Source organism: Triturus cristatus, chromosome 5_1 (assembly GCF_964204655.1).
Source record: "Triturus cristatus chromosome 5_1, aTriCri1.1, whole genome shotgun sequence".
NCBI lineage: Eukaryota > Metazoa > Chordata > Amphibia > Caudata > Salamandridae > Triturus > Triturus cristatus.
The window spans coordinates 858,911,373-858,937,761 of NC_140587.1; the positions used below are offsets into that span (position 1 = coordinate 858,911,373).

The 26,389-nt window shown below is 43.4% G+C and overlaps 1 protein-coding gene across 1 annotated transcript in view; it reads right to left on the reverse strand.

Moving 5' to 3' along the window:
* The window catches only part of TMX3 (thioredoxin related transmembrane protein 3), a 258,760-nt gene extending 237,895 nt beyond the window's left edge, over positions 1-20,865 (reverse strand). Inside the window, exons 1-3 of the mRNA XM_085605893.1 lie at positions 20,710-20,865; positions 20,381-20,450; positions 913-952 (exon numbers count right to left, since the gene is read on the reverse strand). Of these exons, the coding sequence (XP_085462019.1) occupies positions 913-952; positions 20,381-20,450; positions 20,710-20,752 (153 nt within the window). The 5' untranslated portion in view covers positions 20,753-20,865. The remainder of the gene's footprint in view (positions 1-912; positions 953-20,380; positions 20,451-20,709) is intronic.
* Positions 20,866-26,389: the final 5,524 nt, after the last annotated feature.

Here is a 26,389-nt window from a genome sequence, read left to right on the forward strand (position 1 = left end):
GAATTTCACTGAGGAAGCGCACTGCACGAGGAGACCTTTGTCTTTGCAGGCCGACGTGACTTTTCCGGTTTTCCTGATTTGACCATCCAGGTGGTGCTGGTCTCGACTGGGGTATTCTTTGGCGCACTCTTGTAGTGACCATTAGGTCGACCAGAGATCAGCAGGTGGAAGTTGGAGACTTCTGTCTGGTAAGGTCGCTAAAGCGGCACTCTTGATTTGTTAAGCCTGGGCTTTGTTTGAATCTGTGATTCACTTTTTGCAAAAATTGAAGGCAGGTAATGTGGAGAATTTTCTCCTTTTGAAATATTTTGAAGTGGTAATATTTTACACATTTTTGATGAAGCCTACCTGTTCTCAGCACACTCTGTAGGTGGTGTTAGTCCAGTAAGACTTGCCAAAATATTTAGTGGTCTCCAAGACTTGTCTACATATTTAGAGTTGAGGAGTTTTTTCAATAACAGTCAACATAACAGGATCATTTTCAGACAAACTGCTCTATGCCACTGGGACATCATGGCAGCATAAAGAACTAGCTAACATTTTTTACATTGGTCAAAAACACACTCTGAAAGTAACGTTTCTGTAAAATCAATAACCAAGATGCACTACCATGAAGCTGCCCGTTATGCAGCAGCCCCCCGTACACAAAGTGTTTTAAATGGGATGCGGCTCTGTAATCCAAAACACAGCTGTGGCGCCCTTCTCCCTAAATGAGTGATGCCACATTTGATATATGCTTGTTCCTACCAGGCTCAAAATGAGACTCCATGGCTCTCTTCTGGCTCCCCTGTTCCATGAACATGGACTTCATCACAGTTCTCAACACCATTTAAGATACATTAGGACAATATGGAACAAACAGGAAACATCACAACTTCTAGCAGTGATGCATATCGCTGGCGACATACTTACATCTACAAGCCAGATGTCATCTTTGCGGTTGTCTTTAAACCTGAAGGAAAAAATAAGTGTTTTGATTAGATCTACGCTGACTCTTTACAATATAAACTGGTTTTCATCCCGACATTTAGAATGCATTCCATCAAATAATGGCTTATTATGAAAAAGCATTGGCTAATACATAAAGGTTTCACCTTTTGGATTTATTGGCTTTCACCACACCATTTGACGATGCAGTATCAGCAACATAAAACAAACAACAAAAAAAAAAACTAAAGTATGAAAAAGCAGCCACTGTTACTGGTTGCATCATTCTGTGGGTGCACACGATTAACCATAAATGCTTGTGTCTACATAATGACATAGGGGGCATTTTCTTTTTTCTCTTATTTTACTGGCCAATCAAAGATGGTTGACGCCACTTGGGTCAGCGCATTAAAAAAAGAGAAATGGTAAGTGTGCAAAAGTGCTTTTAAATGTTTTTTTCTTTTTTTTTTAGAAGCAAGGCACCCGGCTTTAAAAAGCCATTGCTGGGCCCTGCAAAGACGTGGAAAAAAAATGTAAATAGCTGCAAGGGTTTGGTGGAGAAAAGGAGGAGGGGGGGCAAAATAATGGAATAAAATGAAGAATAAAGTGAGGGGAGTAAAGGGGAAAAGCAGCATATGAGTTGCGGGGGAGATCAACATGGAGCGCTGGGAGGCAGTGGAAAAGCACGAGAGAGAGTGAGAGAGTGAGAGAGTGAGAGAGTGAGAGAGTTAGAGAGTGAGAGAGACACATTTACACCATGCCTTCTCATTACAGTCAAGAATTTACACATTGAGTATTTATTGCATTCATACGTTGGTGAACTGAAGGAAAAAGATTGAGAAATTATATATATATATATATATATATATATATATATATATATATATATATATTTTCACTGAAAAAAACCATAGGTTTCACACACGTTATAGTTACGAATTAGCATTTAAAAAACCTTGCAAATTCACTTAAAAAACCATAGGTTTCACACATGTTATAGTTAGCTGGACATTTCACACGTAAAAAAACCAATGAAATTCCCCCGTTAGAGTTAGTGCAGGCAACTATAACTCACGCGACCTCAATCCTCTGCTGATGACGTCAGATATTACATCACTGTATTTAGACACTTATTTACCCATGTCTTCTTCCATTAATCTTTAGCTATACATATATATCAAATATTTATTTTTCATAAAGACACATATGTCATCAGTGATGTAATATCTGACGTCATCAGCAGAGGATTGCGGTCGCGTGAGATATAGTTGCCTGCACTAACTATAACGGGGGGAATTTCATTGGTTTTTTACGAGTGAAATGTCCAGCTAACTATAACATGTGTGAAACCTATGGTTTTTTAAGTGAATTTGCAAGGTTTTTTAAATGCTAATTCGTAACTATAACGTGTGTGAAGCCTATGGTTTTTTCAGTGAATTTGTACGTTTTTTTAAATGCTAAGTTATGTATTTATGAATTTTTTTTTTTTTAAATTGCGAGGTGCGCGCACCGTGCGCGCGCTGTGGGCGCTCGGTGCGCTTGGCGCACCGAGCACCCACGGTTCGCAGTGCGTGCCGTGTGCGGGCGGTGCGCGCACCTCGCGATTTAAAAATTAAAAATAAATAAATAAATAAATTCTCCCTTGGGGGTCCTTCTGTGACCCCCTGACCAAGGCTAGGGGGTCAGGAACTGTGCACTCTGCCCCCTTTTCACGTTCTCCACCTTTTTTTTTCACCCCCTCAGACTGCGAGAGACAAAATGGCGGCCGACACTTCCTGGTTTCGACCGATTCGAATGTTTACCGACATCTAACAACCAATCAGAATTGCGCTCGCGCACGGCAGGGGGCGCGCACAGTGCGTGCACAGTGCGCGCGTATAGATATTGATATGCTTTTAAATGCTATTTTCTCAGGAAATACTGAACAGATTTACACCAGACCTGCAAAAGGCACTTCCTTGAACTTATGGCTACCTCTCTGCCAAATTTCACGTAATTCTGTTCAGCCGTTCGGGCTGTAGCTGCGACTAAAGGTCCTATGGAAAAATGCATGGGGAAAACGTGTTTTGGGACCCCCCCTTTTTCTCGGCCCCCGCTTGACGAATCACCCCGAGACTTTCAGGGTAGGAGCTGAGCGGAGCGCCCCATTAGTTTTGAAAATTTCGCGAGGATTCGTCAACCGGCGCCAAAGTTATTCAAAATAGAATTTTGAGATTTCCTATGGAAACTAGGTTGTAACTATAACTATCTACTGGCGACCACCAGTAGATAGATAGATATATATAACAAATATAAAATCACACTGCCCCCACTGATGCGAACATACATATATATATTTTGGATCTGCATTGAATTGATGTGCGCTGGTGAAGGGCAACATGGCTTCCTTCCTTGCACACTGCACGTTAATCTCTACCGTCAGGTCTAAGGCTGCAATGTATGTGCTAAGAAGAACTAAAACTATTAAGGAAGTACAGGATGTGGCTAAGGATGCACAGGTAAACACACGTGAAAGTAGAATGATGCATGTGTTTGCTTTCTGCAGTTTAGTTATGGCCTCTCTGCAAATAAATTTATAAAAGAGCAGTAACTTGCTTCAGTACGCAGTAGTTTCCCAGAACTGGAGTAATCGCAATGACACACGCAACTAGAAAAACTAAGAGAGCATAGGTTAAATATACAACACGTTTCTTATATTCTGTCTAAACATCGCTATCTTTTAACTCTTGTCGCTAGAGAAATGCCCCTATAAGAAAGGGATACCAAGAAATGCAGAGACTGCATGAAAGTTTATTAATAAGTTCTAAATGGTGGCCATGTTCGGCTTAAAAATGTAACGGATAACACAGAGGACCCTTGGACAAACCCGCAGAAACTGCTCCAGATTCCCAGATAGGGCCCATCCACCTTTTCGCAAGTAGTGGTGATTGGAGGCAATGGGAGGACATTCCATGAGGTGGGGTGAATGTCCTGGTGGGGTAAATGTCCGGATGCAGTAAATGTCCTGATGCAGTTCAAATCCTCAACTTAATTTATGATGTTTAATATAGGTTTATGTTCAATGGCATTGACTGCGTCCCCTGGCATAAGCAACATACTTTGGCAACAGTTCTAATACTCTGCCTTTGCATCATGAGACCAGAACTGACACTATGAACACTAGCACTGAAACCCTGAGCATTGACTGTGGCAAGCTGAGCACTAGTCTCGCCACCATAAGCAGCCGTCACACCGATTGAGCGGCAGCAGTCACACTGGGAAGCTGCCTTAGTTCATAGTGCCCCATCAAATGAACATCTCTAGCACAATGAGCAAGTTATATGCACCCACCCTTGCACAGTGAATGACCCCCTGATACAAACAGAAGTTTCCAAGTAGGAATAATCTCACCCCTTACCCCTCGCCCGACACACTCAAAACATCTGTGATACAACAAGAATCACACAACTATTGGACAACGTCTATGACATTTAAACATCACAACTAGTGCCCTTAAATCCATACAGAAATTACAATTAACTGATCCATCCATTCTCAGACTTTCATACATTAACCTATTCATGTAACTCTAAATAATACATCCATTTAGCCATCAACTCTCTGTAATTCTTATGCTCTCACATCCAGTCATTCAGGAGGCATCAAGCACATGATCCAACCAATCAAGCTTCTGAATTCTCCAATTTGCTGTTGCAAACTATTTCTTTTTCTTGAATGGGATGGATTATGCTTTAAACTAAAACCTACCTCTCCCTTTTGGTTTTCTAAGGTTGGGGGTTTTAAAGAAACCATACTACTTGGTTCCAATATCTGATGAATTATTGTGCGTTTTGGCTGTGAGATGGACTTATTAAATTGTTAGCTAGTTCTTTGCCAGTGGTTTGCTCTGGTTGCAGTGCAGACATAGGGTATTTTCAACTTTCTTATGGACTTGACGACTCGTCTGTTTGTCTGCCTATTGTGGGCAGTGTAGGCAGACACCCTGGTGTCACTCTTCTATATTTCCTTATAGGTCACTGGTTCTTGAATCACACCGGTTGCAGTATTTATTAAGTGAACATACTTTAACATCAGTTTCCCTTTTATGTTACTGTACACACTATGGGGCCTATTATGATCTTGATCATAAAGCCTCCAACCTTAGGTCAGACGCTTTCCAACCAAGATCGTAATAGGCCCCATAGGCCAAGATCATCGGTTTCAATTCCGACCAGCTGATTTACAATACAGCCGGTCGGAATTTAAACGACCAGTCATTCCAGCTGGATTCCGACGGGCTCAAGGAGGATTGCGATGAACGGTTTCCGACAGGCTTTCCATGCCGGGCTTTCCGAAAAGAAAAGACTGTCAGAAAGCATGTATGGGGGCCCCTTGCAGGGCCCACTTCTGTTTGTGGCTTCCAGTTGGGGGCAGAGGGGGCATCTATGGAGCTCCCTTGTTGATCCCTGCACCTTGTGGCAGGCAACTTGCCTGCCACGGGGTGCAGGGATTAACACAATCTCCCATTTCTCTATGGGAGATGGTATTACGGACGGTTTACGGACGTAACACAAGCTCCCCTAGAAAAATGGGAGAATACGACTGCACCATGTGTGGTCGCATCGTAATATCTGTGTCGGGACTGCCAGAGGACGGTCGGTTCCGAGACCACGACAACATCGTAATCGAACCCTATACATCTTGCAGGACACAAATGCTAGCGTACATGTAGCAGCATGTATTGTAAAATGTCTGTATGCACAATAAAATGTGTTTACAAAAAAATTGTATTTCTGTTCAATGGGGAAAAAAAGTCTAAAATCTAAGGAAACTCAGCAAAGCATCTATTAAAATGCTTAACTTGAAAACAGCAATAAACAAAAGAGCCTGATTGTATTGAATGTCCTGGTTGACCTTATAGTATTGAGACAGAAAGGACTTCTTCAGGACTACATGGAAAGTAGTGTCAATTTAGGAAGTCAATTTCCAAGACTAAAGTAGGTGGTTGGCATAGAACGTGCACTGTGGGATTATCAGGCTTTTGAAGGAACGGAATTCATCACCCTGATGACTGATACCCTTTCCAAAGGAATGAATTCTCAGGACCCCCCCACCCCGTGGGATGGGCTTTGTCTGCTAGAGATCCTAAAAGGGTAGAATAAGCAAACTGCATCTTTGATAGGAAAAGTTGGATTTAATTAGACAGATAGAAAATCGAGATGGAGGTCTATAACTTGTACATAACTGTCCTCAAAGCACCGAGACGCACAGATATGATAGCTAAGGGAACCCTGTTGATCAGGAGATGCATAGCACCTCAGCCATAACTTGACTTAATTTGGGGCTGAATGTTAAAACGTGACAGTTTGCTGTAAAAGATTCAAAAGAAAATGACCGACAGAGGTTAGCACAGGTGCAGACCAGGGATTGTCATTAAAGTATTTCACCACAAGTTTCAAACTATTCACCTAAATTCATTTTAACCATTTTCCACACTTCTTCAGTGCAGTGAAGTGAAGTGATCTGCCTTAGATAAATGAGGGCATGAGGTTGATGAATGCGTGGATGAATATAGCCTTCTTGCAGCACTGGAATAATTAATCTTGACTAATATTAATCTGTATTCTTGGTTGTTTGAAACACATTTAATAGAAGAATTTTGTGAGAACCATTACTTAGCAATTATTGTCTACGTATTCTTTATTTTGCTTGAAAACATGCAGTTCCAAAATATGCCTTAAAAAACTTTTTACAGCTTTATCCTGGCCAAATCTTCCCTCTTGCCTTTACATTAACTTTCCAAGGATTCAACTACACAAATGCAACATTCTATGTGTTTTTTTCTTACACCCCCAACTAAAAAAAATCTATGACACATAAGAACTAAGAATACAAAACGAAACGCTTTTCAAAATAAATGTTTAATGAACATTAACTAAAACTGGTTTCTAGCAACCAAAATGGTGTGGGAAGCTGCACTGCAAATTCAAAAGAGCGGTGTGATGGAGCAGTGTCTTTGGTGTAAGCATCCTCCTCAATTTTCTGGTAACCAGTATCAGATGCAAATGAGCATATTTTTTTACTTTTACAAAGAGGGTCATTACAACTAGTCCCTGAACAGGATAATAGTCTCATGTTTTAGTATGCTAGAAAACGTCTTTGCCTTTTGAGAAACACCTTGTTCATTTAAAATTGGTGAGTCGGGGCCAGGTGGCACATCTGACTGCCACGAAAGCGAGCAAACATAAAACTTCCACTCACAGAAAGACTGATTTCCAGAGACTCACTCTCAGCTTCTAGTCGGATGGAAGAGGTGTGGTGCAGCAGCCAGGCGACTGACTCCAGGACCCGGGGGCTGACGGTTCGATCCCCGTTGCCGGTGGCAGATCAGCCCAGCACCACGTGACTCTGGGCAATAGCTCGCTTAATCTTCCCGACGGCCCACACCTTCGGGTAATTGTTTGCGCTTTACAAATACTGGACATTTGGACATCCCACACCGCTTGACTTCCAACCAAATCACATTCTTTGGTCTCATTATGCTAAATTCATGGATAAGAGAAGCATCTTCAGCTCCTACAACATCAAAATCCTCAAGATAAACAAAATAGAGCACATCCGATAAAACCATGTCGTCTTAAACATTCTCAACAGAAACACAAAAGAAGGCGTGGTGCATTTCCATCATTCTCCAGTCATTCCCCAGTTCACAGCCCCCACTACAAAAGATTCTTTAGAAATAATGATAGAAACAGACACCCACCCACTGGCAGTCTCACATCTACATCCATAACCACATGTCCCACCTCGATGAAAAACAATCGGAATACTAGAGTCTAGTAAAATTGTTAAAAGACATCTGGGCTGATGACCCCATAACTTCATTAGCCTCAACAATCACAATAGCCTTACAAAGTCGTGCTTCACTTTTCATCACATTGGCCTCATACACAACAAAAGCAACTCACTTCACCTAATCTAACATTTTGATATGCAACACTTCAGGAAACACCAGTCTCTTGCACCAATCATCTTCTGTTCAGCTTCCAAAAGAAAGTAAATTCTCCTGACCCAGCCTATCATCTGTAAACCTTGGGGCAGGATTACAGAAAAAGCCTTCAAGTTTTCAAGCTGCTCACTAAACACAACTTATCTCTCCATAAAGGAGGGTATGGCTTGACTTGGCAATATGGTGACCGCACTATATTAGAGCTCCGCATAGTCAGCCTCTTTTATCCTTTGCAATCTCCCCTAGGGCTCACCATCAACTCCCGCCCAACTGCTCCTGAGAGATGACCAGGGGGACTCACTGTGGGCCCCAAAGCAGTGCTCTGTGGCGACGGGGAGCTGCCGCTACACACCAGTCGCTGCCTACCCTGAATTAGAGGCCTTCCTCCCGACATCCTCCCATGGGCCCCGGATTGCATGGTTCGACGTGAGGCAGGGCCGCAGACCTGCAGGCGAGAACCTCCCTAGTGGCCCCAGCGAGAGGAAGGAGCAGGGTGCCAGCAAAAAACAACCTCTCCAGTGCTCGGCCCAGGAGATTGATCCTCGGCTGCAAGGGTGGGGGTGGGTGGGGAACCCATCCGACATACCTGCCAGACCTTTGAGCGGGTAGCCCCCCTCACTAACTGCACCTGCTGGAGGCAGACAGGTAAGGAATGGAGGCCCACGGTCTTTTACTGGCCCCTACTGCTGACAGACACACGCAGTCACGGTGGTCGCCTAGTGGGCAATCAGCCCGTCTTCATCCCCGGAGATCCCGGCCTGTGCGGCCCATAAGCAGAGATGGGATGAGTGGGGGCAGCTCCTGCCCCCGTGCACTACACACACCACTGCTTCCATAAGCGTTTGAAATAGCAACGGTGCTACATCGAAATCCCCTTGGGAAGACTCCCCTGATCTCCCCCCTCCCCCAACACCCAATCCTTACTCTTTCGAGAAATCGCCTAGGGAGGACTCCCCCCTGCTCTCCCCTCAAACCAATCCTTTAACCTCACGGAGAATCCCACTTATCCACCTCATTGGTTCCCCCCCACCCCCCAACATAACGTACAGCTCCTCCCTCTCAATGTCAGGGACATGCACACAGCAAGAAAATGCTATGCGGTCTGCTCCTACGTTAAATGCCAGAAAGCTCATATCTTTATCCAGGAAACGTACATCACACTTACTGAACTGCAGCGCTTATCCACCCACCAAAATGCAGCGCTTATGTAAACGCTGGAGAGGGCTCTTCATAGCCAACGCCTACTCTGTATTTGCATAGGGACCCCTGATATGGATTCAGCACAGGGTTCACTTCTAAGCCCTGAACACCATGGTAGACCTGGAAGGATGGTACACTATAGAGAAGGGCTGCTTTGACGACTCCAATGTCTTTCTTGGCAGCATATACGCTCAGAGTGTAAACATGAGGCCTCCTGGACGACACTATCAGGGGCGCTGGCACATAAAACTGTCACCTTGGGTTCTGGTTGGTGGCTTCAACTGCTCATTTGACCTACCCCTTGACCGCTCTTGCCGACCCCTTCCCGTGTTCTTCCATACACTTGGGACAACTCATTTTGGGAGATGGATCCATCAGTGGTCATTAGAGGATGCTTGGCGATCTCTAAATTTCAAACCAGAATCTACTCCTACTCGACAGTACACGACTTAGTCGTGCGCCTCAACCGTGTACTTTTCTCCTCTTCCCTCCTAGATGTCATCCACCAGGCTGACTATTTAGGTCACCTTGTCCCCGATCATGATGCACACACTTTCGACATGGCGTGGAGTGCCCCGATACCCCCCTCCGTGGTGAGTCCCTAAGGAGACGCTAAAGGACCGCGCCTTTCCAGGAATCTCAGGGCCAACAAATCACTCAATACTTCTCTGGCAACAGCGGCACTGCATCATTAGAACAGTAGAATGCAAAAAGTTCAAAGTGGGGACCCGAGGCCACAGCCTACAAGAAATAACTGGATCCACAAAATGACAAACCGCAAGATACGCAACTCTGCAAATCGGATAGCTGATCCGGAAAAGGTGGTGGTCCTGAATGCCTCCAAGAGCGGTACACTCACAGAGGCTAAAACCCATTATGCAACCCTTCTGGTACAACTGTGCTGCTTCAACCATAGAGCTTACTGTTAGAAATGGGGGCCTCCAGTTGGCAGCAGCTGGAGCCGGTGTCAAATAGTGACCCTTCTTCCTAAGTCAGACTAAGGGGGCTACACCCTTTGATAACCCCTGCTCAACCCTGTGGTAACGTAGCACGAGTAGACAGGCTTATCTCAGAGGCAGTGTGTGAAGCATTTATGACCATACACAATAACGCTGGAAAACGGACACCACAAGCAAGTATAGAAAAATAGTTATCTTTACATAGGTTAAGCATGAAATGGAGAAATGCTCAAAGAACCACAATGCACATGATTACAGATTCATTCAGGGAGATGGAAGCACTCGTGCGTGCGGGTGGAACGGGCTTAGTTCGAGATTGGGGCCTATGCGGCCCAGTTATGCACAATGTACCTGGGATATAAAGGGGGCACAGCGCACAGCTTCACGAGGAAGGTGCGGGATGACAGGCGGACTCTCAGCGGCCACAGTTCCTCGGCTGCAGCAGTCCGCGGCATGCACTCACGCTAATTCTAGGACGGGGTTGGGAGGCGGCGCACACACAGAAGATGGCAAGGTTTGTGACGTAGGGGCTAGCGTGGGCGCTCAGCGACACAGCTCTTCAGCTGCAGCGGCCCGCGATAGTAATAGTGATGGTTTCAGTAGTAATACAAGGGTGGGCACTCAGTGGCACAGCTCCACAGCAGCGGCGGCCCAAAATAGCGATAGTACTGATTCTCGTAGTATCCTCGTGGTAGGACCAATGCGGGCACTCGGCGGCACAACTCTTCAGCGGCAGCGGCCCACACTAGCGACAACATTAGTTTTCGTGGCAAGGCCAAGGCGGGCGCTCAGCGGCACAGCTCCGCGACTGCAGCGGCCCACAATGGCGATAGCAATGGTTTTCGTAGCAAGGCAGATGCGGGCACTCAGCGGCACAGCACTTCTGCTGTAGCGGCCCAAAATGGCGATAGCAATAGTTTCCGTATCAAGTCAAATGCGGCGTTCCCCACAGTAGGACTAGAGACCGTGGATTTCTCGACAGAGGCCTCACCTGCAAGTAGGATTCCCTGCAAGAGGAATCCGGGCTGCTGACGAATGAAGTCTAATGTCCCTGAGACTTCGGCAGGAGACAAGCTCAAATCAGGCCCTTGGGTAGTTGCTTCCGTAGATGGATCAAAGTTTCAAAGTCCTTTCCCTCTTGTTACGCGGACAGGGGTTCGTCTTCGCATCCCGAAGTTACACACCCGAAGGGGTTTCAGCCACATCTTCATACCCCCAAAAGTCTTTGTTCTTGAGAAAGTCACAAATCACTCAACCCGGCCAGAACCGGTTTGGTGTCGAATTGGGTCACTTTATTTACGAGGCGGCATCCTCCCTTTCAGGGAGAGGGGCCCACCATCAGACGCCCAGTGGGAGGTGGAGCTATCATTCACCTTGCCAGGCACAGCCCTGCTCAGATCAAAGGCGTCACCCCTCCCCATACTTCAACGACAGATTCCTCCATTCAACCCAGGTCAGCCTCAGCCTTCCCTGGCCCTCTAAACCAGACGGCCAATATACATACAAAGAAAACACACAGGAAGGTTTAGACAAAAAGATACCTGCTTTCCAAAAGCGGTAGTTGCACACTCAGAATATAAAGACAATCACCACTACCAGATGCGCGTTAATATTTGAAGCTCAAGCATACCAAATTCGACTTTCCTAACATGTACCTTGGCACTACTAAGACTATACTAGTTCATACAGTTAATTTATAATAAGGAGCATTCGCGCTGTGACAGTGAATGGCACTGGCACAGCGCCCAGAGCGTCTAACGCCAGCAACCACAAAGGAGACAAAAAGTGACAAAAAATAGAAGGGAGATCTACGCCAATGGTGCCAGGTCTAACACTTACACAGCTAGAAAGCACAGTGAAGGGCACAAATCCCTCCGTCTTCTTGCATGGCTAATTCACCAAGATTCCCACTCTGGGTCGATTCTTGAGCTCACCTCCCCCACTGGTGGCAGTCTCCATACTCAAAGGGACATTTTCTAAGCCTTCTTCACCTATTACTCCTCTATGTGGCAAACCCCCACCCACTGAGACAATCTTCTCATTCCTGCCAAAGCTTCCTCTCCCACGTGTCACACCATTCAGTAGGGATGACCACAATAAACCGCTCACCGTTGCAGTGATAAAACAAGCCATTAGCACCCTATCCAGAAATAAGACCCCAAGCCTGGACAGCATGTCCATTAACTTTTATAGCACTTTTGTCTCACTCCTTGCCCCTAGACAGGCTGAGCTGTTCCATGATAAGCTGCAAGTTAAGTGCCTACGCTTACATCTACAGGAGTCCCTCTTAGTATCTATAATGAAGCCTCACAGAAATCCGATCCTCCTGGCATCTTATAGACCGATCACCACATTAGGCACCGACTAAAAGATATTGGAGAAAATCCTAGCTGAGCGTTATGCCCAAATCCTGCTGACCCTCATACACCTCGACCTAATTGGCTTTGTGCCAGGGTTCAGTACCTCATTCAACATATGTTGTCTTTTTCATTTTATTGACCAAGCCCGCTGTTGGTTCCCCTTTTCAGCTTGACTCATACTTGATCTAGAAAAGGCCTTCGATACCCTGGAGCAGGACTACCTGTTACATGTGTTGACCGTCATGAGAGTAGGCGATCGACTCTGGAACTACACACAGCTCCTCTACACAGGCCCTACCTCCAGGGTTCGCCTAGGCCGGCTGACCTCCCCGTCGTTCTCTGGGAGGAGGGACACTAGACAGGGCTGTCCCAGCCCCCTTGGAAACCCTCGCAATTAGGCTCCGCTCTGAGGGAGCAGACTGAGGACTACCTCTAGGCAGTGACCCATGCGGTTTCACTCTACGCAGACTACCTACTTTTTGATATCTGCTCAGAACTCACCCTCATCTACACCACACTGCAATCATTTGTTCACATCACTGGCCTACGACTGAACTGGGTCAAACTTTATTTTACCAATCACCACCGTAGTACCCCCGCTGTTTCTTTGGTGACTTTGACACACTGCTAGGGGTGTTTATCTGGGGTGCTAAAACACAGTTGAAATGCGCTGCACAGGCTGCAGCTATCGGTGGGCTGGGGTGGCATTATTGCACCCTGGTTTGAGACTTACTATTTGGCAGCCCAGCTCCAGCGGGTCTCGCAATGTCTTGCACAGTGCAACATAGATGACACATGAAGGAGCATAGGCCCTCTTCCTACATCGGTGTTCCAGGGTCAACTTCTGTCTGGGGCCATTCCCCTGGCCCAGCAATCGTTGCATGTTAAGATAGCTTATAGCTGTCTTAAGAGAGTAACCCACCTTACTCGACACATCCCACTTTATGCTCCAGCATTCCCCTAGAGCCCCTTCCTCGCACCACCCTCCCCCGGTTTCCACTCCTCTGCAGACCTGCCCTCTATCCACTTTTGGTGACCTCTTTGCTGATGGCCACCTCCTCTCCCTTGACCAGTTAATAGAAGACCACACCCTTCCCAGAGTTCAATATCTGGTATATCCCAATTACAGCACATACTTTGGTACATAGTGGATGAGGAGCCGCAGACTCATTCCACTATCCAGACTTTACTACACATAGGAACAGCCACCTTATAACATGGTTATACAAGGCACTGAGCGACTATACAAGAGTTCCACTGACGCCCCTGAGGGACGAGTGGGAGGCTGACTTTTGATGGGCACTACACGATTTTAAGTGGAACAGAGCCCTCGAACTCCTGCATCATGTTTCTCGCAATGCTCGCTTTCTAACTTTACAGTTTATAATTCTCCACGGGGCTTATTTAGCATCTGAACAACTCAAAAGCTTTCCCCCCACTGCACACCTGGGTTGCCCGCACTGCCACACACCATCAGCAGATCTTAAACACATGCTGTGGTCATGTCCAGCTCCCACCACATACTGGCACACTATTCATACAATGCACCGAGAGCTAATGGAACTACTGGACATAGACCCTTGGGAGGCCTGCGCCCTGGCATCTTCAAACATGGGAAGCGCATTGTGTGTGGGCATGCTTCGCTAACCTCGCTCTCCTCCTCGCGAAGAGAATTCTCACACTTCACTGGCGAGCCCCTGCACCCGAAGCCTAGTGCGGGGCACTGCAGCGCAGCGGAAGGGCTGAGGTAGGGGCCCTGCGCTTCGAAGAGGTCCGCTAATATCCTGAAAGGCACCACTACCCAAACATCATCATTTCACAGAACAAGGAAGACATCATGCCACAACACCAGAGACCCTATGACAAACTGTGAACCCAGCACCAGACTATCACCATTCATTACTCCCAAGTACTTAACCAGCATCCCTTCCCTACACCAACAGCCCCCCAGCAATGCTCCTCCATCCCAGAAATGCAACACCAACTGAACAAAAAATTGTACCTACAACACTGCACCACCATCCCCCAGCAATGTGCCACCACACTCACAGCAAAGCACCAATACCACACAATTTCTACGACTACACATGCATATACTCAACTTCCATCTCCTGCACTGCAACACAAATGCACCCAGTGTCATACCATCTCACTATAAAAGTGTTACTGGCACCTCATACACAACACCAAACAGTACACCCCTAGCTTCCAGATGTGCACTGCAATCCACCAGCTGAGCCAAAACAAGCCTGCAGAACCAACTGCTCTAGCTGTGCCCCACCAATCCTCAACACTGTATAACCAAGCACCAAAATTGCATCACAAATGCCTAAGAGAACATGATGGCACAAACCAACTACCATTCATCACCAGGCCAAGCACTTCAGCTCTCTCACAGAGTTATTGCACCTACAAGAACTTTGGGAGACTCTAGCTTAGTGAAGTTTAAAAGGTATTTCCAGGCATGTGGAATTCCTATAGCCCGACGCCCAGGACATATTGTTTGGTGCCAAGGGCAACACGTTTTAATGTGTATTTTGTCCTTGGGACAAGTAGGCCCAACCCCCTGCAGCCCAAACCCTTTGGCTGCCAGTTTGCAGTACAACATTATGGATCAGGGAAGGGTACTGTTTGCAGTTAAGTTAATATTTTTGCCCATATGTTAATGCTGTTTAAACTTGTATTTATGGTTCATTAATTGAAAACCTTTATTATTAGGGTGAGCGCTCTAAGTAAATGTTTTAAGCTCAGACTGCACTACTGACAGTGGTTCCAGTATAAAAATGTGTACACACGTTTTCAACGTTTAGCAAAATGAGGCTACGTAAAATGCTCCCAGAATGCTCTCTGATTTGATGCAAATATTTTCAGAAGCTTGAAAGCAAGATTGACGATTCTTTGCATTAAAAAAAAATGTTCATTACAAAATGAAAGCAGGAAAAAAAACATTTAGCTAAACTTAATTTCAGGTACCATTTATTTGTAGCATCATTTCGTAACATGTGTTGATGCATGCTAGTATTTCCCAAAAATATTCATAATGGAAAAATCAGTGTAACCAGTTTCAATAAGAATATGGGAAACAAAAATAAACAATCATTGGCAACGCCTGTAGGTCTGAAATTGATGATCAGCTTTTTAGTTTTGTCAATGTGACTTGTTTTGGCATGGTTTTTGTAAAACCTATTTGGTGTGGGAGCTGCTGGGCCCTCACCATTATAACAAACATTGGCAAAAGCAAAAATCTTTTTTTGGTCTCAAAAAGCACTCACTGCCACAGTAGTTAATGGCACTGAACAAAACTACTTTGTGTGCTGATATGCTCCTTGTGAAAGAGCAGAATGTTGTTGCTCACAGTGAAGCCAGCCAATACAGAGAGACGGAGAAAGAATTTTAATAAACACAAAAGGTCACAGTCAATGCCAGACTAAATTAGAGGCCCAAGTATTAAAGAAAGTCTCAAAAGTGCACCCATTATGCATGTCCTTGCATTAAGTGCAGCTATACGGCTTTTGTAAACTCCCAAGAATTTACAGAAGTAGGACAAGAAATAGTACTCCCAGAAAATATTTGTGAACTGCATTTTAGCATGAGCAAATGTGCATGTGTAGATATGCTCACGCGAAAATATGAGTGTTTGCAAATTCACTCTCTCCAACCACTTTTTTCCCCAACTCTTGAAGAAGGTTTACGTCTGCCATTGTCAAAAGTACATTTCCAACATTTCTCAGTATGGGAAAAGATTAGAGAAGAGTTGTTGAAAACCCTTAAAACATGCACGTTAGTAAGTGTGCACAGACTCAAAAGGGCATTTTAACCCTAGAACTATTGCTTACCACTACCTTCAGACCCAGTATGTAGATCTGTGGAAACGTGGCAACATAAGGGGATTGCAAGCATTCAAAAACTACTATGGTATAAACCCTGGCATAATCAGACTATATCAGAGCTCTTATATAATGAGATTGCTGCCATAATTGGTCGCTGCACTACATGGCACTAAAGGGGCAAGTGGATTTTGATACAGGACAAGTAGATCTATGAAGCAACCTGCCCCATGGACAAGTAGATCTTTTATTAAATTCCACACCCCTGTTATTTCAAACGTTCATTGAGTTTTGGCTTTCTGATTAGCAAAACTAGATAACACACCATGCATTTAAGCTGTGCATACAAATATCCGAGGCCACTAGACTAGCTATATTGATTCAAGCATAGCGACGGACAGCAAGCAACAAGGTGGCTTTTTTCTGGCAAATGCAGTAGGCCTCAACGCTAATGCAATAGCATCCCCAACAAGCACAACACTGGCAGGTACTGTCAATGCACAAACAGATGATCCAAAGCATTTGTGTAGAACTGGAAAAAGATCCAGAAGCATCCGAACACATACAGACAAGGAAAGGGAGAAAATAATAACAGGAACAGTTTCACCTGTTTCCTAAATACCATATAAAACTACCGGACAGGAATAGCTTATACCTTACGCTCTAAATGTTTTAATCTTGGTGTCTATCAATGGCCTCTTATCTGCTGAACCCAACTGTTGCTGGGTATATAAATCAAGGTTTTTTGGAAGTTGAGGTATACATCACTTGATGAACTATTGCTAAAATCATGACAAACCAGAAAAAGAGATAGGCAGTGGAGAAGTACAAATGATATTATCTGCAATAAACAACCAGCTTTCAGGACAAGCTTGCACAGCCAGCATTACACCACCATGAACAATTGGTGCACAATTACTGCTGACAAGAAGATCACCAGAGCTGCCCAACAAATTAAAGCTTATGAACCCAGTTGATTCAAACTTCTCAAACCATCAACTACCCGCTGGCAACAGCGCTCAGCTGCCCAATCCCACTGTAACTGTGACAGATTGCCAATCACTTAAATACACGAGAGGGTTGTGGCCGTCTGCGACAACTCTGCTGTTTTCTATTCGGATACTCCTGCATTGGACTACCTGCTGAGATGAAGAGTGAGAGGGAGTGCCAGAGGGCGTGAAACCCACAGTGTGAAAAAAAAGACAGGCATGAGAAAGGAGTGCCAGAAAGAAAGCAGCTGAGAAAAGAAAGACCACAAGAAAAAATTTAATAGAGAGATAGTCATGAGAAAGAAAAAAAAAGAGCAGGCATGAGAAAGAGTGAAAGAAAAGAGAAAAGGTTTGTGTGCATGTGAGCCGGTCTGTCTGTTTTGTGTTGTACTGTACCGTCAGCTAAAGCCCTAGAATCTGGAGGAAGGCATCATATACTTCAAACAACTCCACTGACTATAACACTACAGCATTCAAAGTTATCCAAACTACCTACTACTTTCTGTCAACAAAAGGTAAGAGCTGCGATGTTTATCCCATTAAAACTATAATTGGACTACCTAGAGAGGAAGAGATCGAGAAAGGGGGTGCAAGGAAAAAGAGGGTGCAAAAAAGAGTTTGAGAGAGACACAGAATAAACTGAGAGCAAGAAAGAGACCAAAAGAAAGTGGGTGAGTTTTGTGCTATAGTGTAATTAAACCTGAAGTACAACAACACGCATCCAGGTATATCCTACTGAAAGCAACAACTGCTAGACCACAACAGAGAATCCTTCACTGCTAATAGGATCCCCTTCACTATCCCTCCATACCCTCAGGGCAACAATTCAGCAAAGAGTTTTCCACGTATCCCCCCCCCCCCCCCCGTAACACCAGCTCTCACCTTGCCTGCTGATCATTCAGCAGTGTGGTCACTGAAATGGAAACAAATTCACTGTCCAAATTCCACTCAAATAGGTCATCTATATCAACTGCAATCCTAACTCCTTATTTGGGACGAAAAATGACTTACCCAGGGGAGGAACCCTTACCTGCCTCACCTGGTGTCCAAGTACTACTGCATAAAATGCTAAGAAGTTGTGCTCCAAAGCCAGTGGCCTCAACATCATTCACAGAACTTCCATCTGTATTAGTACTTCAATTTGCATCCACACAATTCGTAATTCAAAGTTCACAACACTGAACATGATCTATCCCCCCACCTCGTTTCGAAACATGTCTTTGGTATGAATCACACCTCTATGTCTTCCTAATGACAGTGATTTAAATTTTTGATTTGGAAAATTATGAAACAAGACTAATATCCCACAAGTTTTGATGAAGATAAATACAAAGATACACCTGTGCAAACCATGATTTAAGAGGATTGTTTACATCTGCGATAGAGCTGAAAAATTAGAGAAAAGGAAGTAATTCCAGGGTTAAGGCCTAAGCTAGTAAAAGTAATGACTTTCTGCAAGAACCTGTATGAGACCTTTTCTGAAAAATCTATTGTTAAGCGAAGGTTTGTAGTGTTTCAACTTAGTTTGAAGACAATATGGTTTTAGCTCCACGGAGGTTTAAAAGATGGTACAGATACCTTTAAATGCACTGTTTCCTGAGAGAAAGTCATTAAGGATTCCTGGACTGGCCACAGAGCTGTGGCACCTTAAACCAGGAAAGAACCTTGCAGCATCATTCTACACTATCTGAAGTCTAGAGAAAACAGAAACCAGAAGATCCAGTTAGAGAATATTGCCATAGTCTAGGCAAGAGGAGACTAAATCCTAGCCCTAGCCTAGGAAATCGTAAGGCAAAGTTAGAATTTGTCTAATGAAGCAGAACATGGTGAAGCATGCAGCAGTCATTTTGCTCTCATGATTGGTGAGAGTGACACTTGCATCAAAGATAAAACTCAGATACTGAGTGGATGGAATAGAAGGGAAAGGACTTAACCCAAAGGGCCAGACTGGTCTCAAGAGGACAAAAAAAAATTCTAGTATTCTACTCCTTGAACAATAGCACTCATCCAGGGAGTAATGGAATGCAGAACACATGTTTTCCGGTATAGAATGCCCATTCTCCAAGGTCTTCATAACAAATCAGCTCCTAGAGTTCTGTGATTTGGACTTTGTGATGATTCTCTACAAATACATCAATTCTCACAGCTAGCCTTCTCTCACACACATACCATTCCGTACAAGGGTCCATCTTTTGGATCTCGACGAATTCAAGAACCTGTAACTTAACCAACTCAATGTTATCACCCATCTTGGCTTCCTCACAATAATATCAAGCTTTTAACAGGCACTTCCCAGAGTCTCCAACCATAAAATAAAAGTAAACTGGCACAAGCCCATGTTTCAGCCACATGTAAAACCCTCCTTAGCCTAATAGTAAAACCTAGTTAAATGGGCAGAACTCAACACCTACCGCAAGTGTATTGGTAGCTTTCTCCTGAAAATCCTGATTACCAAAGCCTAGAAGTGGCTGTTTCCCCCAACAAATTATAAGACGCATAAGCAATTAGCAAAGACCACTAGCCTCTGTCCTTTCACAACTAAACCATACACACATAGCGCAATAACTGAGGCATATATTTCTACCAAAGAATGCACCCAATACACAATTTCGAAAGCAGAAGATCAACAGGCCAGGGTAACCAAGAGCAAACATGATACAAATGCCAAAAGCTCCGCGCAATAAAAACAATTACACTTCCAAAGATCCAATTTAGTTTACAGTTATTACGCCGAGGGTCATGGAAGTAACGCTATTTTATTAAATATATTCCAGACTTAACCCAGGGTTTAATCTAAGATACAGTGCATTAAGGCAGTGGAAATAAGGTGGCATGGAAAGTGAAACAAAGGAAAATCAACTGCAGTTTCATACGTACAGTAGCCTACACAAGGTCAGAGTTCTTGAGTAGTAAATTACTTGGCTAAATTGACATCCATGGGCAACTGCAAAGATACCAGGGGCGAATAGATACAGTAGAGGGAAAAGTGCTGCCCACACAAATAAACTATACCTCCCTCCCCTATTGATGCAACAATCTCTCTCCGTTCACCCACACACTATCCACGACCGAAAAAAGACGAGGGTGAAGCAGAAACACGTCCATCACCGCAGAAACAGGGGCAACTTACGTCTCTTCCAAATCTTCCACCGAGGCGGACACCGTGGCCAGGAGCACCAGCAGGAGCAGCAGGGCGGCCACTGCAACGACAAGAGGAAGGAAGCTGTTATTGTTACAGGGTGCAGTTAGCTTACCCTGTCACACCAATGTGAGGGGAGGGAGCGGGGTCTCTGCTACGCTTGCACCCCTGATTTAAAGGCGCACGGGGGGGGGGGGGAAGGGTACCACACCACCATCCTCTGACTGCAGAGGAGGGGGTGCGGGCACCGCCGAAGTTCCAGGGTCTGACTCGCTCCTGCAGCCAAGCAGAGATTGCAGCAATCTGTCAGGAGACCGTACCTGTTGCCGTGCGGTTGATTCGGGGAACTCCGGGCGCTGCCATGATGCCCGGTGACAGCAGACAAGAAAAGCTGCAGGACTGGTGCCGGAAGGAAGCGGTACTCCGGTGCCCGGCTCAGCGCCTGCGCACACAGGAGGGGGCGTGCCGGTGCGGCTTGTGAAAGTAGTGGGCGGGTCTCCCAGCTTCACCGAGCCTGTCGCTCCTCCTTTCTCCTGCCCACTTCCTGTTTATCTATTCCAGTACTCGGCTGCCCGTTATCCACTGACAGCTACATTTAGGAGAACAATAGACTCATCAGGAGTCACGTTTTTCCGACTAACTTCACCCTCATGTGAACAACTTTTCCGAGTTTTCTAGAGGCCTACCTGTCCAGGACCTGCTAATTGGCCATGTTTTATTAGCGAACGCTTTGTTCCCTTCTGAAACTTTCTAGTTTTTTATGTTTAACTCTCTAAATCGCTTCTTAAAATGCAATCGAGTGAATTTGCATTTTGTATATGTCTAACTCTAACCACTAGTATCTGTAGTAGACTTACGTACTTACTACCTTTCTTATGTGAATTTACAGTATAATTATCTGTTTGTATCTTTTCCTTGAGTGAATTTGCAACATTTATATATATATTCACTGAAAAAAACATAGGTTTCAGGGGCGATATAGTTAGCTGGTCATTTTGCTCGTACAAAACCATTGAAATTCCCCCGTTATAGTTAGTTCAGCTAACTATAACTCGCGCGCCCGCAATGCACTGCTGAGGACGTCACATATTACATCACTCATGACATGGTCAGTGACATCACTCATGACATCACTGATGACATCTCAAATGACATCACTGATGACATCACTGATGACATCATCCAGTGAATGTGTGTTTTTCTGAAAATTAAATAAGTTTTATATATGTATATCTCAAGGTCGATGGAAGAATAAATGGGTATATAAGTCTAAATGGATGATTTTTTAAAATGAAAAATTGATTGTATAACTGACTGATTAAGTGTATCTTAGTGAATACATGGGTTAGTGCGTAATGTTTAAATATATAAATATCTGTATCAGTCTCTCACTTTGTATAAGTGGCTGCATGGGTTGGTGAGTAGCTACATAAGTGTCTATATGGGTTATTACTTGGTTTTTCGAGTATCAGTATGAGTGTCTGAGTGTCTGTATGGTTCAGTGGGGGGTATTACTTAGTGCAATCATGCATGAATAAGTGAGTGACTATTTGTATGTGTTGAAGACAGTATGTGTGCAGTACTGTATGGGTGGATGAGTGTGTGTATGGGTGTGTTACTGAGTGAATGACTGTCTCAATAGTGTCTTTATAAGTAACTACATATATTTTAAACTAGTATATGTGAGTATTGATGTATATAAGTGAGTATAGGTGAGAGTGAGAGATTGGAAGAGTTCCTGTTAGAAATGGGATTTCTGGTTGGCTAGGGCTTGCGCCAAAGCCAGGCAGAAACCACCACTCTAGTCAGGGCTGGGGAGTTATGGTGCAGTTCGGATTACTAAATTTACCCTTGCTTCCACGGACAGAATGATTTCTCAGTCACACGCACATACACACATCACACGCTGGTGGGGCCCATAACACCAACATTCATTCTCTCAAACTATCCGTGCCTACAAAGGGACATCAAATCCCAACCACAACTGTTCGCTTTGATAGAGGAAACCACTTCTACTGAATCACCCTAACAATTCCTCCATTAGGAGGTCGATAAAATCATTTAGTTGTTATTTAGTTTAATGATGCTTTTAACTCTCAAATTAATCATTAAACATTTCAATGAAATAATCACCCGACACAGTAATTCAAATAATGATTTTCTTTTATCTAATTTAAATGCAGGTTAAATCCTAATAATGCAATATCATCTTTTGTCATATTTACTTATTCTGGCTAATTGTCGTTTTCTAAGTCAGAACTGGTCCTCCGTAAATTCATCAGAGTTATAAAGTCTCCGTCCTCTTCGTCAGCATAAAGATCTCTGATCATCGATTCTCCGTCAATAGCTTCGGCACAAAGTGACGTCTAGCGAAGAGCAGCCTCTTCCCTCTCTAGTCTACTAATATTTATACTAAAATTTACATATTAAAGTTACATTTTCTCATTTCCCAGGCCAATGATTGGCTGAATTCAAATACATCTCAATACATTAGAAAACATTTTCAAATTTTCCCATGTGGAAGAAGTCTCAAAGAAAATGTATGGGAAAGACTATTTCGTAGTCCTAAATGTATCAGTTCGTTGGAAACAGGTTTGGGTTCGACAGTTCATTTTTCCCAGTAGCAACATTTGCTTCACGTTCAGGGACATTGGCAACTCGCCCAGGGTAGTCTTCATGGGCATGGTCTGACAGGTCACACAAGGGACACAAACGAAGTCAGTGCAGGCGCCTTTCTCCATTGTTCAAATGATGAAGTAATGTACTTTGGTTAGGTTTCAGTCGGCGGCCATCTTTTGGTAGGCCAGAATAGTCCACTTTAAGCAAAGAAACACAAAATCGTAATTAATACATAGAAATGATTAATACAGTGTTATTCCCTTGCTAAAACCCTTATGTGTATGCATTTATCTAACCATATGCAACATCCAAAGCCGTTAAAGCTGGTTTATTTAAGCGCAAATCACAATAACAATACTCAAGCAACATTTACCGTTTTAATATGCATACAAACTTAGTTCACTTATTAATTTTAGCCATGCTACGCATTCCCACGTATGTTCTTTCTGTTAATAAGGTTGGTTTAGTACCTTCACATCAAGCTATTAATTATTATAATTATTCATTAATCAATTTATTATAAACTCATGTAAATGGATTGGGTATATAAAAGAAAACATTTTACCCGCTCCATCAATCCCCCCTTTGGTGAATTTATCACCACAACAAAACCCACAAAAAATCAATTTATTTCCCCTTTTACGGAAATTCGAAATGTTTTCTTGCTCAATTAAAATTCTGTTTCTTTTTCATCTTCCCTTTTTGTTTTGTCATACATACTCTCTTTCCATTCTTCCAATTCTATATCGTTAAAATCTCTTTCTTGTTTCTTTTCCTTCTTTTTGATAATTTCACGTCTAATTTTCTTTCTATTTCTTCTATGTTTACAACACATACATCCTAATCTAAGTATTAATAATATGAAAATCAGACACGTTAATGGAAATAATATTTTCCCTAATATAGTAATACCTAAATAACCTAAGAAAGCTTTAATAGCAGCCATCTTATTACTAATTCTAGTCCAGATACTTTCAACCTCCAGTGGTTTTATTTCATCATGCAATTCTGTAATATTTTTAATATATACTTTTAGATCTTTGCTTTCATCAGGAATGTAAGTGCAACAATGTTGAACTTTCAGCATTCCACAGACTCCACCCTCTTTTGCCAATAAGATATCAAGGGCAAGTCGATTTTGCATAATCATAGCACGCATGGCAACCATTTCAGTGTTTACCAAAAGAAATCCTCCAGCGGTGCTTGTTGACAAGCGATCCACTATGGTTGACAATTTCCGAATATTATTTGCATTCAAAGATATTCCCACTGCTGGTATCAAGGCTCCAAAAATATCCCCTACAATTTCTAGCCAAGTTTCTCTTCTACTACGCATTAGTAGGTTATGTGGTCCACTATTTTCTACTCTATCCATGTGAAAAATCTTTGGAAAGACCAGGCCAACATAACATGTGCCATACCAATGGTCGGGCAACCTGTAATAAGCCTTGTTCCCACAAATATAGTACAGTCCAAGGAAAACTGGATCTTCTCGGCCTCTAAATCCCCATCCAGATGCAATAAAATATGTATCATGACACTCACTTGTCCCTATATAATAATAATCATATTGGGATCTTTTCCTCATAATGCATAATTTGCCTTTCTGTGGTGAATCTATAGCTATTGTTGGTCTAGCATCACCCTTTGTCTCCTTTTTCCCATCTATTTCCCAAATGTTTTCCCCTTCTTTATGTCCTTCTGCATTTCTGTGTATTTTCAATCTCCTCTCTTCAACCATATCTAAAAATGTTTTCTCTACTGTCTTCAAACTACAAGTTAAATTGTTCTTAAAATATATTCTAAAGTTAGTTCTTTAGTTTCTATAAAAATCTCACCTAGTACGTTAGCAGTTTTAGCTGGATTCAATTCATTATTCATGGGCAATTGTCCAAGAATGTTATCTATATTAGACAGATTATATTCTAATTTCCCTACTTGACAAAATATACTAGTTAAAACGCTACATGTTATTCCATAAGTTGCTGGGAGGTGATGATAAGTCACCCCTTCTGAAACAGAGGCAGGTAATTGCATACATACGTAGCAATCCCTTACGTCCATTGTTCTTACATATTCATACAATAATTTTGAAAAAACGTTGCTAGAAAAATCAGTTATAGACCTATCCTTGTGCATATGTTCAGTGCTTGTTTTAAATGGAGCTACCTTTTGTGAACTCCTCACTATGTTAGTCATATTCTCTGTATGCCCTTCTAGTGTATCTAAAGTTACTTTGAAAGAGATCAAAAGAGCGAGTACGCTCCATAGAAGCATTAGTAATCCTGTACAACAACAACACATCTTGCACCATCTTCTCATAAAGGTACATCTACTCTTGTTATCATCTATGTTAGCCAGCTTGTTAAATTGACCATGTCTTTTGACTTAGCCTCTTCTACTCTGCTGCTTGTATTTTCCCTGCAAGAGCTAGGCCCTTATCAGGTTATCCAAATCCTTCAATTTCTTATTCAATCCTTTATATTTTCTACAAGGACTTTCTTGAAATCACTCAGCTTGGCCTCTCGTCGTTTTTCACTTCCTTCTCGTCATCCACATACAGAATTTCCTGATCTTCCGCTTCTTCTCCGATATCGGATAGAATAACTCTCAGGATTTCCGCTGTTTCTTCTTCCTTCAATACTTTCAGTAAAGTCTCCTCTGGATTTCCTTGACTATCTACCTCTTCTCCTTGTTCAGGCAGTGCCACGTACGTCCATTCAGGTGACTTATACTTCTGGTTTGGTTTTCTCGATCATTTGTTTGCTTCAGACACTTCTGTCTCTCCCTCTTTTTCTCTGTGCTGACTGGTTACTTCATTCACTTGTTCAGCTTCTGAGGGTTTGACTCGTGTCAATCGATATGTCAGTCTCTTTATTTTGTTTGGCCAAAGATCTCCTTTAGCGTTCCTTCTTGTTTTGCCGTCTTTACTGTTTCTTTCCTCAATCCAAGTTCTCTTCCTTAGAACTCGACCCTCTGGTATTTCAGTTTCACTGTCTTCAGATTCTGTCTCGTTTGGTTTTTCTTTTTCAATAGTCTCTTTTTCCACCTCTTGTGTTTGCCCTACTTCTGTCCCTCCTCAGGTCTCCGGCACGCAATTTTCCTGCTGACTACTTGTCCCTTCACCTAGCTGTGTGTTGCAGTTCCTTACACCTCCTCGGGGGTCTTCCGCAATCTGTCCCTCTCTCTTTGTGACTGTCCCTTCTTCTCCTTCCAGAATTTCCTCAGGTGGAACTTCTCCTATTCTTTCATCTGATGTAAACGTTACTTTTGACTGGACATTCTTTTCTTTTCTCTTCTTCTTTCTGTGCTCGCCACTAGCGTTTTGCTCGTCTCCAGAATCTGAACCATCTGAAATCTGTAATCTTTTTCTCAGAATTT